Raw genomic sequence first — 15,063 nt, 5'->3', positions numbered from 1 at the left:
CGCTAGTCTAGGCCTTCATTTTAACTATTCGTTTTCTCGTCTTCTCGCGTACTCAGCTCCTACGGGGTTTTTTTCTTGCTTCAATGTAGCTCCAATCACAGCTTTAAGGCCTCATACAAGCTCCTCACTCCTGCAACGTGTGAAATTCACAATTAGAGCCCATTTTTCATCAATTAACTATATTATAACATTGGAACATAATCAAGGTGGGGCATAAACAATCGCCAAATTACATAAATCTAGCATATTATCAAAAACTCATTAGTTTTTTTTTGGAGAAATTCCCTACTGCATGTAGGGAAGTAACGAGAGGTTGAGTTCCGGAAAGAAACGAGGCTTTTGAACTTTTGATAATGAAAAAGGTTGGGAAAAGAAAAGATATGAAGAAAGGATAGAAACGTCTTTTTGTATTTATAACAAAGTAGTGTTTTGCTCAGCATTAAAATTGATGGCTAAACACTAAATAGCACCTTAAAAAGTGGGGAGAAATTTAAAAATAGCCAGATTTACAAGTGGTCATTCAAAAATAGCCACAGTTCCAAAAGTAATTGGAATTTAGCCACTTTTTATGTAAAGATAAATCTCAACGAAAACACTGTTCAAAATCCGAAAAATACTCCAACATAATATACTGGAGTTCCAGTATAATACACCGGTCCAGCATAATATATTGGAGTTTGGAGCATCGATGCTCCAGTCTCTAGTATATTATACTGGAGCCAACAAAGTATACCGGTCCAGCATAATATGCTGGAAGTTCATACACAGGTGCACCGAACTCCAGTATATTATGCTGGACCGGTCTCTGTTGCAGCAAAGTAATGACTATTTTTCAATAACTTGGCAAACGCTGGATAATTTTGAACGATCAGTCCGAAAACTGGCTAGACCGTACTATTTTAACTAAAAAGTGGCCACCCCACGCCATTTCCACACCAAACGACCCAGCAATATTAGGCAGGCCCAATGGTCATGATCACATTAACCCAATTCTTGGGCCGGCCTACAAATTCGACTCGCCAAGTAGGCACAACCCTGCGCTGGCTGTATAAAGCGCAATTTCATCCTTAGGCCAAGGTCTTTGCCACTGTAACTGCTGAACGGCGACAGATCTAATCCTCGGCCCGCAACAATGGTAACTCTCATGCTCCCACTTACTGGAATTCAGTACGCTTCGTTCACTAGGAAAGGAAATAATTATTTTTTGTTATTTGATAAATGAGTACATATTTAATTACAGTAGCATTTACTTAAAACTGTCTGGATATATTTGGAATGAAACTTCGATTTGAGGGCTATTTTCATTAGTAGCTGTGCACCTTTTATCTCTCTTTGTATGAACAATAAGTAGTCTAAAAATTTTATGCTGTTTGATGTGTATGGTCTTACTTAAATCTATTAACAGTGAAAGTTAGTTGGATATGGGGTGGGAACAAACTGTAATTTTTTTTATGACAGTCGTGTTCAGGCCAGCTTGCACACGTTAACCATTTCACTTGGTAACTGCTACCTCCCACTATCACAGGAATTGAGTAACTCTGGCTACGAAGGCTTAGGCAGATAGGAAGTAATCCCCTAGTATTATTTTCCTTCATCGGGATTTAAGGTGAGAACAAAATTTATTTTGAGGGGAAATGAAATGAGTTGATGTTGCAACTTAGAACTGATTTTGAGCCCTCTAGAATATTGTGCAATTATATTGATCTTTTCAACAACAAAATTAAAGTAGGTTGACTTGTTCCATTATTCATAAATGTTAAGCATGCTTGCCTCATAGCGCTTTGGTTTAGCGGTAAGACCGCACCTTGTGATGTGTGGGTTATACGCACATCACTGGTTTGAATCCTAACGAAAGCCTGAAATTTAAGTAGGGAAGGGTTGAGGAGAAGTCCAATATCCGTCGAGTTTTGAACCGTATGCCATGGGCTCTCAGGGATTTCTTTATTACAAAAAATATGTTCAGTCATACTTCTTGACCTTCCATGACATCTTAACCTTGGTTGAAGAGTTTGGACAATCACAAATTAACTTTATGTACCCCTTATTATTTTGTCGTTGCGATTGCTCTTCTTGGGAACTCCTGTCAAGTTCAAATTGATCCTCTCACCCCTAGATTCATCCATTCTTTTTATGCACGTAATCTTAATTGGGATTGTAATGGATGGAGGGTAGTGAAACCCTTGTACACCTTTAGTACTGGTTGAGCTGCTTCAGAACAAGTAAGCTAGTGGGTGGGGCGCCTGTTGTGCTGCAGTTATTGGTAAGGAGGATTTGAAAGTGGATTGAGATGTTGAATTAAGAACACAATTTACAAGAGAGCTTAGGGAAAGAGCATATGCACAGTTTTGAATTGTATAGAGGCACGGTTTATAGGTTGAGGGTGATATTATTGATAAATCTTACCACTTGCAGAGCAATGAAAGAGATGAGAGAGCAGCCCTTCTGCTTGTTATAACTGTTTTCTTGTGAAACATCTATTTCACTTATCATCTTTTTCTTGCATCCCCATTCTCTTTCCTTGGAAGCTACTTTTGTTTTTATATATAGTTTTAGGGATGATTTGATTTGGATTATTTCACTTAATCTAATCAGCTTTTAACCAAATAATGGTGTTAACCATAATTAGAGTTTGTAATTCTCATGAGATGATTGATTTTAAATTATTTATTCAATAACCACTTATGCAAACGATGAGCATCGGTTTCATACACGAAGACGAACAGGCTTGTTTAACTTGGTTTTGATTCCGGCTCTTGCAGGTGAATGTACCTAAGACAAAGAAGACCTACTGCAAATCCAAGGAATGCAAAAAGCACACCTTGCATAAGGTCACACAATACAAGAAAGGAAAAGATAGTCTAGCTGCCCAGGGAAAGCGTCGTTATGATCGTAAGCAGTCAGGTTATGGTGGACAGACGAAGCCCGTCTTCCACAAAAAGGTGGGAAGCATTTTTGGGTTTCGTAATGAACACACTCTTTCATAGCCCTTTTAATATCTTTTTAATAGCCATATCATAAACTATTGGTGATTTGATAAAATAAGGGTAACAAGAAGAAGCTATATGATTTATGCACTATTTGTGGTGTTAAACATTCTAAGCTACTTTGTAGTGTCACTTATCTGTCTCCTGTTTCTTCTGCCATTCCAAACCAGGCAAAAACTACAAAGAAGATTGTCTTAAGGTTGCAATGCCAGGGGTGCAAGCATGTCTCTCAGCACCCAATCAAGGTATGTTAAATGATGATCTTTGCTTCTATAATTTTTCCTTAGCAATGTCTTTGTTCCCATGATTTTACAAGTTAAACTCTTGTCCTTGGTTGTGCAGAGGTGCAAGCATTTTGAGATTGGTGGGGACAAGAAAGGAAAGGGAACCTCTCTTTTCTAAATTGCCTGTGATGCAAAATTTGATAGTTTTCTGTTATACGTTTTTAGATATCTTTTTTTGTTGGTGTAGTTCAAGAGCTTTTGTTTTCCTAGATTCAAGAGCTTTTGTTTTCCTATGCTGTGTTAATTACATTTTGATCAGGAGATCAAAGTTGTACTTTTCAAGTTTCTATTTAGTATGATTCTTGTTCCCTTATTGATGTTCAAGCAGTTGGAAGTTAGTTTTGCTGCTTTATTACCCTTGGTTGCATCAGCTCTCATATGTCAGGTCTACATTTTAATTGCTCTTGTTTTAATTTCCTATTTTAGTATGATTGCAGTTTCATTATGGACATTCAAGCGCTGCAAGTTAAGTTACTGCTGCTTTATTTTCGTTGGCTGCATCAAACTCTCAAAAGAATTGTCGTACGTTTGGTATATATGAAGTTCTGCATAAGGTAGTGGTTGCATCTGCATCTGCTTATGTTCCATTGGACTTCAATGGAACATGCAGTTTTAAGATTTCCATCCTTTCTCCAATTGCAAAGAACGAAATCAAAGTGCATCTCGTATCCAAAGAAACTTCTTAACTGTAGCAACGCGAGAACTGCCATCCCCTTTTCAGAATCAAATGGATTCAGTGACGGAGTCTTAACTAAAATTGAGTAGAGGGATAACCTAAACCCAGATAGGAACAAATAATAAATCCAAGGAACCATATCAAATAGTGACCGTCAGGCTTCAAACGAATACAAATGGATCTTCTGAACTTACAAGCAAATATCATGTATATTTCATTTACAACTGACTGACTGGATATAATGGACGATAACTGTGAGATATTGAAAGAATCACCATTGTGCACTCACAAAGAATACAAGTTGGTGGGAGGACAAGACCAAATATGACCTCAAATAAAGCTTGCTAAAGCACAAGCTTCTAATCACAGTAGTTTCAAACGCTAAAAGAGAAGACTGTATGTACAGCCCTTCAGAGGGTGGTCATTGGCAATGAATCCATTAAGATAACGGTATTATTGTCTTCATGCTCTTCTTCATTCCTGCTAGACTTGAGTGACCTTACCTTCCCTAACAATCCCGTAACGAGCCCCTTACTGAGGTCTGCCCTCTTTCCGAGCAAGTCCAAGGAGAGAATTCCCCAGTTGCCCATGTTCTGGCTGCCCTTAGTTGAATTGCCTTCCTGCTTCGTCTTCAACCGAGTGCCACATGGGCAAGATGATATCCTCTTAAAACAATGCTTATGGAATACTGAGTCACAAGATTTGCATCTTTCAATCTCTCCTTCCTGGTCAAAAGATTAATATGTCAATCAGCAGTATTTTATGCCCCATTCGGACAATGGCATGCATTACTTTCTAATATCGTTTGCAGGTTTGACCTTTTCTTATGCAAGTAAGGTTAAAGTAACAATTTCATCATGTTCACGAGTATAATTTTAAACTTGAGGTCAACACTACTTTAGCAACATTTATGGCAGACTGGGTAAGAAGTCATGGTAACTAATGTACTTAAAAACTTCCTACATAGGCAGGTAGTACATAAGATACAGAACATCTGAACCTCAGAAAGAAGGTTTAATAACTGAGGAACTTAAGACTAAGACATGCCTACCTGGAAAGGGAAAATGAGAGAGGAGGGATCATCACAGTCTTGCCGAGCAGTGCAGGGGATTCCGACGTCATAACATATTAGGCACTGGTCGGTTATATGCTCCAGAATCTTTCTCAAGATAGTATCGACCATCACTGGCAATGCTACTTTGGAAATTGTGCCAAAACAAAAACACCAAAAAGATAAGCCAGTTTGCTCAAAATGTAATCACATAAAGAAAAAGGTTGTCTATATTATGGAGAATGACATTAACCCACTCTTCTTTTCTTAGATCCTCTTTTTTCCCCAATTCTGACAATCAGGATGCATCACGGAAAGCAGCAGAGACTAAAACCATAAAAAGGTACCAAGAAGGATGCATACTAAAGTAGGGGATTGATATCACTTCCTGTGATGGATTTACTGTTTAGTTAGTTAGTTTGGGGGGGGGGGGGGGAGATTTCCCTTAAAAAGCAAACAAAGAGCTACAAATATTTTCCCCAACTTGTACTCTTCAACTAAAAACATAAGGGAGAAATACCAAAACTATAAAAGAAGGAAAACCACATAAAACCATCCTTCATGAGTATAAATTTGTATTTAACAAACTAACCTGCAAAGACTCCTTTGGAGAGATCAATAAGATCTCTGAGGGCAAAGAAGTCATTGCCTTCAAGAATATATCTTCGAGAGCCAACCCCTTTGTAGATGGAACTCCGAAACGGGCAACGAACAAACGGAAGGATTTTTTCTATTCTTTTTCTGATATTTGTGACATGCTGCAGTGCTGGGACTCTCGAGAACAGCATGGGGTTGACTGCACTGACACAAAGCATTGGCTGCAAGAGTAGAAGAATGAACTATAAGTCGTATCTAATTCTTAACATAGGTTGGCAATGTATTGCTAATGTATCTTCCACTTCATCCGTTCATACAATGATATGCATATGGAGAAGTAGGAGGGGCAGGTGATACAACCCAGATGGAAGGCCAGAAAACTAAAGGACTTTCATCACTGGGACTTACTGCCTCTTCTTAATTAGAAGGAACAACTCTATGCATTACTAGCCAAATGCCTACTTAATAATATTAGGAATGAGAATTGCAATGCATTCTAGTTTAAGTCTTTGGGCGAGAAATGGTTGAAAGTAGATTGGTATTAAAGAAGAGGAAGTTTCTGGAAGCATAAAAGTTTGGCAAGTCTTTTCAGCATGATTTTCTCATTACCTGGTCATATATAGAGTCCAGATAAGACTTAGCCAGCTGAGAAACTGGGTATTGATTAAAATCCCAACAATGCAGAACTCTTGCAGGCAAGACAGCCATATCATTTGTATGGCATGAAGAGCAGTACAACTGGCCACTATATTCACAAAGACGAGGCTTGCCCCAGCCCAGTGTCTGTGCAAGTTCCTGTATCCGAGTCTTTCCATCATCAAAACTTTTGTAGCAACCAGCACAAGAATAATGTTGCTCATCTAGCAGCTGTTTCTTTGATTTGAGAGGCCTTTTATGAACAATTAGGGATATTTTTTGCCCCAAGCTGGAAACATCCCCTCTGTTTGTGCTTCTTGAAGAATATGGAGACTGAGGTATGTTTGTATCAGAAGCGGGAGAATTAGGAACATCCTTTGACGGGGACAAGAAACAAATCAGAGCATTGAGGGGACCTGAACGAAACTTGTCATGGAGAAGTGAGTGTAAACACTCTTGAATGAGAACACTTCGGTCAGCAACAACATTAGGTGAAGCACTACCAAAAATCTTTCGTGATTCTCGTTCAGTGGCGGACCAGACAGGTGGGAGAATCCAGCCTTGATCTGCAAATGACTTCTTCAACTGACGATAGAGAGCACAAAAATCACGATACCGCCTCTCAACCTCCCAATAATCATCACCACTCCACACTTTTATTCTATAAACAGTGTATTTCTTCACTCCAACTAACCGCTCACTAAGTGAAACATCCCCCGTCTTCTGTCTTGCACCAACGACCTCCACTCTATCGAATCTCAGAGGGCGTTGAGTATCATGACTAACATCAGATGTAACAGAAGTCGAAGCAGTAGAACCACCATCTCTAGAAGGAAGAGGTATATAAGAATGATGTATCTTGTTTCCAAGAGCAAACCCAGGAGATTCGCCAGAGTCAAGCAATATTTCTTCCATATCATGAACAACCTCATTATAGAACTTGTTCAACTCAAGGTTGTGTGTCTGCATAAGGAGGATAAAGTGCAGCATCAAGACAAGGAACATTGTATACAGGACTTAGAAAAAATTAACAAAAGCAAGAGAGTATAATAAATAACCCAATATGAAAAGAAAAGGCAGCCGCCTATAAACCAGAAATCAGAAAATACATGCACAAATGAAATCCTACTTATGTCACATGTTCCTGCAAAATATAACTATCAACATGAAGGACCTTGGCTAGCCAAACAAATGGTTTTACAAATGCAAAAAAATCACCTAAAGTCAATTTGCGGTAGAATATGAATCAGAACATGTTCCAAGGAAAAAGTTTATAAAAAGGAGGAGGAATTTGAGGACTTCTCCACTTAGATTTTTTGGGTTGTTCCAAGGTAGAGGTTAGACATGACAAGTGGGTTGAGTCAGCCCATTTTTTACCTGGACGGGTCCAGTCAAAGTGAGCCTAGGCCGCGCCGGGAAATTAAGGGGTCCGTAGAGGGCTTGCGAAAAGTTGGACCAGCTTTTTTGACTTTCAGTATTACTCTTTGGGCCCTAAAATCTCTCAACTATAAATACCTTTCATCCCAAACTTTATTCTTCAGCCTTGAACTCTAAATTCTCTCCTCTCTTTTTAATCTATCAAAGCTCTCAACTATTAATTCTCAAGCTATTGATTAGTGTTTGAAGTATGAGACATCAAGCTCCAAGCTCAAATTTCAATTAAGTTTGGGAGATCAAGATCCAAGGGCTGGATCTGTCTCACCCCTTCTCAAATTTTTACTATCCCATTAGGGGTTGGCCCCAAACGTAGCTCGCAGGCTCTTCACTTAATGTACCAAATTTGATCCAGCCCAATCCACTTAACATGTATAGTGTAGGTACTACAAAATCGATAAGCATTAATCTAGTTATCACAAATTTTTCCAACTTCATAGTAAATATTATTATTTATGATCATCTCCCTTACAAAGTGAATTCTTCTTTCTTTTGTTTTCTTAAGAAGCCTCTCACTAGTTGTTGCTATTTAATCATTTTATTTTCTGTTTGTTCTTCATCGTCAAATAGCACACACCCCCACCAACACCTACTCCACCTTTGTTCTCCTCAATTAGCAGACCAAAGATCCATTTCATATTGAACCAAACTGCACAATTGTCAATCAATCAACCACTCCTCACAAATCAATCAAATTTCACTAGTGCAACAAAAAGGAAAGATCTAAAGATGTAAACATGTCCTTGTTGTACATATATATGTCATTGCATGATTATGCATATTTTTTTCAATCATTCGTGTACTATAAGCACTTAAAATTTAATTGGATTTTATAGGTCCAATTATACATGTAGATTTAAGTTGAATCCAACGTCATTTGGATTAAACTATTAATTTGGACTTTACAAGTTAAACAAGTCCATTTTATTAGTTTTAAGCCCAAGATCCACTTGATCTTGAGGCCCAAACTCATGCCATGCGTCCAGTGACATGACAATGCCGAGATAACGCCATGTGTTTAAATGACGTGGCATGCCAAGTCAAATTAAGGACCAACCAAAGGCAACGAAGTGTAAAATGACATATGTAGGCCAATCAAACACAATCTTATCATATAACTTCTATGATAGGCTTGATGACTCATATGAGCCAATCAAAATCATTTGGGAGAAGTCATTTACAATTGGATCGCTAACCCCCTACAGCTATAAGTAAGGGATTACATATCTCTCTTTGTGATTCAAAGTTGGAGAAGAGGTCATTCAAAAGTTCACAAAAGATCAACAGATCAACCCAAAGTATCTAAATGCTGCTTGACTTTCTTGAAGATCATATACATCACGAGGAAGTTCACATCATCCTTCGTTCAAGAAACACATTGATCCAGCCCTCAAATCACGACAAAATTTTGAAGAGGAGTCACAAGAATAATTGAATTTTACTCGCAAAGATTTAATAATAAAATCTTTTTTTTTCTTTTTATATTTGTCTCATGATTGCAATTTATTTTGTAAACTCGAATTTTTTCCGAACAACTTTATCGCACGCTTGATAGGACAAGTTTTGCCCTTCATCTCTCCATCTTGCAAACAGAAGCCTATAAACTTCAAAGATCAACCGTAGCCTTTAGAAAGAAGAACGATACTACTTCAACAACATTTACTATGTTGCATCAGCTAAACGTGATCGTACTCGTTCTGATAACTCGAACATGCTCAAGGCTACAACTACGACTTTTGGGGGTAACACCATGTTCTCTCCATCCGATATAGTCTCTCAAATTAGCTCCAACCTTGACGAGTTCGAGGATTCAACAAATTCATGTCAATACGCTGATATTGATGAAACCAACATGGATGAAAAACTTGTCGTGATGGAACAAACTATCGAAGCCTTGAGAAATCGGTTGAAGACATAAATCTTCAAATCGCCGAACTTATAGCAAGATAAGCTCTATAACCCTAGAGAGTCAAGTGACAACTCAACACAGCAAACAGAGGTTGTTAAATCTCCACCAAGATGTCTAACGCTTTAAATGTAAAACAATTTGCTTCAGTGGCCACATTGATCGACGGTTCAACAACTACAAGATCACGAACACCATCACGACTCAGTATGGTGGAACGTTACAAAGTTCGTTGTATTATTCTAAACCATATGCTAAACTGATCAATTGTCTACCAATGTCGATTAGCTATCAACCATTATAGCTGCAAAGGGGGTCAATCTCTGTCCGATACGAGGAAACCTTTGCACGCATCCGTTAATCAGGATGCCCCCCCCCTTACAACCCCCCCCCCCCCAAATAAATAATAAATAAATTGAGACTATCCCCTTGGGATTAGGGTAAGGTCTGCGTACACTCTACCTTCCCCAGACCCCACTTGTGGGATTTTACTAGATTGTTGTTGTTGTTGAGACTATCCCTTGGCTCATAGGTCTTGAAACAAGGTTAGAATTTTAGCCCTTCCAAAGTGGTATCTCAATGATGGATCGATCTTTTGGACTTTAAAACGGCACGCAACGGATCGATCAAGAAGACAAAAATTGTATACTAAACCTTCCCACATGGGAGAGCTAAGAAAGGGATTAGCACTAGCGCTAAGTTGTTATTTGATGGCAAATATTGCCCACTTTGTAGAGACTTGTAGCAAAGTTGGAAATCATGATGATATGTTAGTTGATCAGTTTGCTTGTACGCTGAAAGGGAATGCCTTCGATTAGCCTACTCATCTTGAGCCTGAGACAACTTATAATTGGATATTCGCGACAAATAAATCTTTACTAATAAAAGACATCTTTGTGAACGCAATTATGTGTATTCATTTATTCCTTTCTAAATTTTCTCTGTGATTCGAGGGTTAGAGCAGCGTATTTTTTGAGTAAAAGATGACGTAGACCTCCTCGTGATGTCTTTGATATCCAAGAAAGTCGGAGAACCTTCGAAAATCTAGTTTTATCTCGAGGAAGAACTCCGTTGAGCACTTCTCTCTTACTAAAGAGTTATGTATTTGATGTCTTAATCTCTACTTGTGAATGATCTTTTGTGAAATTCCAAATGACCTCTTATCCAGTTCTGAATCATCGGAGAAATATGTGACCCCCTATTTGATGTTGTAGAGGATAGGCAATCCAACTGTACATGAACTCACCCAGGTGATTTTGATTGACTCATGTGAGTCATCAAGCCTATCACAAAAGCTAAGTGATAAGATTGTATTTGATTAGCCAAGACATGTCATTTTGACACGTGCCAGCTTTGATTGGTCCTTATTTTGACTCGGGGTGCCACATCATTAGAATACGTGGCATTATCTCATTGCCTTTGGATTTGACCGGGCATGCCATGTCATTAGACATACAACATAAGTTTGAGCCTCAAGATGAAGTGGATCTTGGGCTTGCAACTAATAAAATGGACTTATTTAACTTGTAACATCCAAATTAATTGTTAAACTCATATGAAGTTGGATTCAACTTTTCTCCGGATATATAATTGGACCTAAAAACTTCAATTAGATTTAAGTGCTTAGTGCTTAAATATACCACTGCTTGTTATCAGCAAACGGATAAGAACATCCATAGGCATCACCATGCTCAGTTAACGAAAAGATTGACATAAGTTCATTTAAATACGCATAGTTTTTAAAAAGCCTCCTGGATGAAGTGATATCCAAGATAACTAAGTTGTTAAACGTGCATATATTTTGGCAGTAATGTCAAATATTCATTAAAACAATAACTTTTATGTTGGGAAAACAGAAGTTTAAGCAACATATATTCCATGATAAAGCAGCCACCCATACAGTAACAAGATAACTTCCTAAGCACCCTAATGCTTTCAATGTTAAGGATTTTCATTGAAATTTTGCTGAAAGATTTTCAAATTTAAGTAGATTCTAGACTCCCCCTACCAGCATGATCCATCACAAAAGGAAAAAACAGGTAAAAGCCTTAACCTAGTGTATGGATATGTAATACATATATGTCATTGTGAAGCAATTACTCATAGCAAGCATTGAAAAATGGGTCACCAAAGCTATCACTCTTTAACAAGCTATGTAACTAAAAATGGAAACATGCAAATGTTGCAAATTTTTATATCCATGTAACAACAGATATGCATGGCACTTAACAATCAGTATGCAGTTTGTATCATAAGCTTAGCTTCCCATAGATCATATAACATTATGTCTCCATTTGACAACCTCATCCTATGCATTTACATTAGCAATCTAAAAATGGCTTTTGTATAGAATCATGTTTTTGTGTAGGTTTTCCACTTGTTGTGTGCCACTTGTATACCTGGACTTTTCCACCTCTGAAGAGGTATTACCCTATAGGAAAATGCCATCAATCCAAAAAATTGGTCATGCATTTCCTTATCAATTTCATTCACATGACAAAATTCAAAGAAACTATAATAACAATGCAGAGATTGGTCCGCTGCAAACTGCAAACAAAGAAGACACAAGTGCTAATAGAGCTCTTGAAAAGAATCATACCTTGCCTGATGTAAGATGGTCTTCCAAGTAATTGACGGAGGACGAACTATTCATTGTTCCATGTTTGGTCCTTGTAGCATCAGCAGCCACTGATGCTGATGAAGGAGATGAGCTCTTGTCTGCTGATAGTTCCACTGTTCTATCATCAGAATGCTCCATAGACAGATAATCTTTGCTTGTAGCAGAATGAGACAGAGGTTCCAAGAATAATCTTAAGTTCTCAGGCTCAGCTTTTCTAGAAACAAGATCATCAGTAATGTGAATAACTTCCTCAGTACATACACATTGATCTGTTGGTTCCAATACTTCCACCTTAAGTTTAGCACCCTCCATCAAAGAGGCTTCTCCTGGTTTTCTTTGGGGATTATGGTCCACTTGCAACATATTGTGAACAGAAGACTTGTCATGGAACTCCGCTGATTCATTGACTTTTCTTGTTTCATTGTTCTTAACAAGCATCGCTTTCTCACCTTCAGCATTCTCTCCTTCCCCCTGGTTTAGAAGACTCAAAGGATCCACATTATAAGTAGTGGTGTGCTCAGTTGATTCATTACCACCTTGGCCCTGATAACTGGGCAGAAGAGTACCTTTCTCCTTTTCTTTAGGCATTGTTAAACCTACACTTGAAAACTCAGCATTGACAGTTGAAGCAGAACTCAAACATCCATTTTCACTTTCAATACTTGGTTGGTTTTCAGCTTGAAGTTCATTGTGCACCATTAAAGTCGGAGTAAATTCTCTATTTTCTTGCATGAAATCATCCCAATCATTTGAACCAAAGGCTACTGCAGAACCCATAACTAGCTTATATCCATTCTTGTCATGTTCTTCATGTGAGTGTTTTACTTCTTTCCTGAAATATGAATCATTCTTCTCATCATCTGTATTACCTCCGAACATTGAATCCTCGCCTTCTGAATACTCATATCTTGAGGAGGTCTCACTTTCATCCAAACACTCAGCTCCACCAGTTGCTGCACCAGGTTGCAGACTTGACACCTCCAAGCTCCCATCTACAGCTTCAATATCCCTCTGAAATTCTGCTTCAATTTCCAATGAATTATTACCAACTCCCGAAGCTTCAGTGTCTCCTTCAATGAGTACGCCGTTCTTATATTCGTCAGATGTACAAGAACTTCTGTTAAAGTGTAACTTAGTACCATTGTCACTCCTCATGTTTAGCGTTTCGTCATCCTTGACATACCATTCGTCACCCATATCCATGTTTTGTAAAAACGTTTCCTCATCCATGAATCCTGCATTACCATACAAATCTAATCCCTTTCCGATACCCACCAACCCCTCCTCTTGTGCACTACGCTTTCCACCACTATATTCACTTCCTCTAGTAGAAGGACCCACCCCACTAAAATCTGATAACTTCTTACAACCCCTAAAACTTTTTACTCTATAACTGTCATCCCCTAATTTGAAGCTTCCAGGAAACTCATGAAATGCAGTCACAACTGAACCTCTAACAGTTGGAGTGCCCATGGCCGAGTTAGCACTGCAGTATCTCTCGAATTCCGACTCAGCATCACATGACGAGTACTCAGTTAAGTCATCACCATCCTCCGATTTCTGACTTTGCCATGAGAACTCATTTCCCAGTGGAACAAAAGGAGAGGACACCGTGGAAGTTAAGTTCTCCTTAGTCCCCTCTCCGTTTTCCATCTGATTACAACCAGCAGTGAAAATTGTACATTTAACATATATCCAATACCAAAAAGTTCAGAAATATAGTCATTTAAGTTTTCACATAGAGTACTCCCTCTCTCCCAATTTATATGATGGGATTTCCTTTTTTAGATTGTCCCAAAAAGAATTGACACATTTCTATATTTGGAAACAAATTAACTTAAACTTCATATGTTACTTAATGAGATAATCTATGGTTACACAAATATCTGGTTTGTTTTAAACCACAAGTTTCAAAAGTGTTTTTTTGTTTCCTTAAATTCTATGTCCAGTCAAACAACACCACATAAATTGGAAAGGAGGGAGTATATATATCAGTCAATCTACTACGTCTCAATCCTAGATCAGATTGGTTGGTTATATGCTTATATGAATCATTTATATCCATTCCGCTTTGTTAGTCAAACTTGACATTTTTCCATTGAAGATATATAGATTGTTCCTTTTGCATCTGGGGTATATAGAGAAGACGAGTTTAAAAACTAAATCAGATAACTAAATTCAAATCGAAGCATAAAATCAAGAATTTAAAAGCTCTTTTATGTAGTTCCGATCTTTGGACAGGGTTAAATTGAAAACAATTTTCAGATACTAATGGGATTAGTAGTTGAAGCTTAGAAAATGGGAGGACGAACTGACCTCGGAGATCGACTGACGAGAGCACAACAGAGATCATAGAGAGAGAAACAAGTTTGATGATATGTTAGAAACTTTATTTAAAGTTCTTTACCATTTTGGTCCTAATATAAGTGCATATTAGACTTGAGCCTTTGCAAGTATGAGAATGAGAACTCTAGTCCAGGGTTTGATAATTTCAAATTTGGTAAAAGGCGAAATATATCCCCTCTACTATAAAAAAATTATTTAAACTTACCCTTTATTATACTATGGATCAAATTTATCCTTATTTTTTACGGTGAGCCACACGGCACCTCCTTATTAAAGGACTCACCCCTAATTTAATCTATTCGATTTAATTAAAAATCCTACTCATAATCCGACCCGTTACCCGACCCACCTCTTCAGCCTTTCTTGTTCAACAGTAGGTTCTTTGATTTTTTATTTTTTTTTCCAAATCCAAATTCACAAATTCTAAACCAAAATTATGGGAGGGAAATTTCCCCAAACTCATTGGCCAAAATTGTAGTTATAGAGAGATCTAAACCAAAATAAGCTTATAATGGGAGGGCATGGAGGT

General features: G+C 38.0%; 2 protein-coding genes across 3 annotated transcripts; one reads left to right on the top strand and one right to left on the bottom strand.

Annotated features, from left to right (window-relative positions):
- Positions 1–996: 996 nt before the first annotated feature.
- LOC107812846 (large ribosomal subunit protein eL42) lies at positions 997–3,581 on the top strand. Its single transcript, XM_016638018.2, has 4 exons — positions 997–1,135; positions 2,760–2,939; positions 3,155–3,229; positions 3,327–3,581. Exons 1-4 carry the CDS (start codon positions 1,133–1,135, stop codon positions 3,384–3,386), a joined length of 318 nt encoding a protein of 105 aa, XP_016493504.2. The 5' UTR covers positions 997–1,132; the 3' UTR covers positions 3,387–3,581.
- A 508-nt stretch (positions 3,582–4,089) lies between these two features.
- LOC107813462 (uncharacterized) lies at positions 4,090–14,675 on the bottom strand. Of its 2 annotated transcripts, none has more exons than XM_075240584.1 (6): positions 14,505–14,675; positions 12,168–13,841; positions 6,202–7,191; positions 5,588–5,813; positions 4,996–5,141; positions 4,090–4,669 (listed from the first exon to the last, which is right to left on the bottom strand). In XM_075240584.1, exons 2-6 carry the CDS (start codon positions 13,839–13,841, stop codon positions 4,355–4,357), a joined length of 3,351 nt encoding a protein of 1,116 aa, XP_075096685.1. In that variant the 5' UTR covers positions 14,505–14,675; the 3' UTR covers positions 4,090–4,354. The 2 variants fall into 2 exon arrangements, with proteins under 2 accessions (XP_075096685.1, XP_075096686.1); XM_075240585.1 differs by having other exon boundaries at positions 4,996–5,138.
- Positions 14,676–15,063: the final 388 nt, after the last annotated feature.

This window comes from Nicotiana tabacum, chromosome 20 (genome assembly GCF_000715075.1).
Source record: "Nicotiana tabacum cultivar K326 chromosome 20, ASM71507v2, whole genome shotgun sequence".
In the NCBI taxonomy this organism is placed as follows: Eukaryota; Viridiplantae; Streptophyta; class Magnoliopsida; order Solanales; family Solanaceae; genus Nicotiana; species Nicotiana tabacum.
Note: the sequence above shows the minus strand (reverse complement) of the source record. Positions and strands in the feature narration are given on the sequence as shown.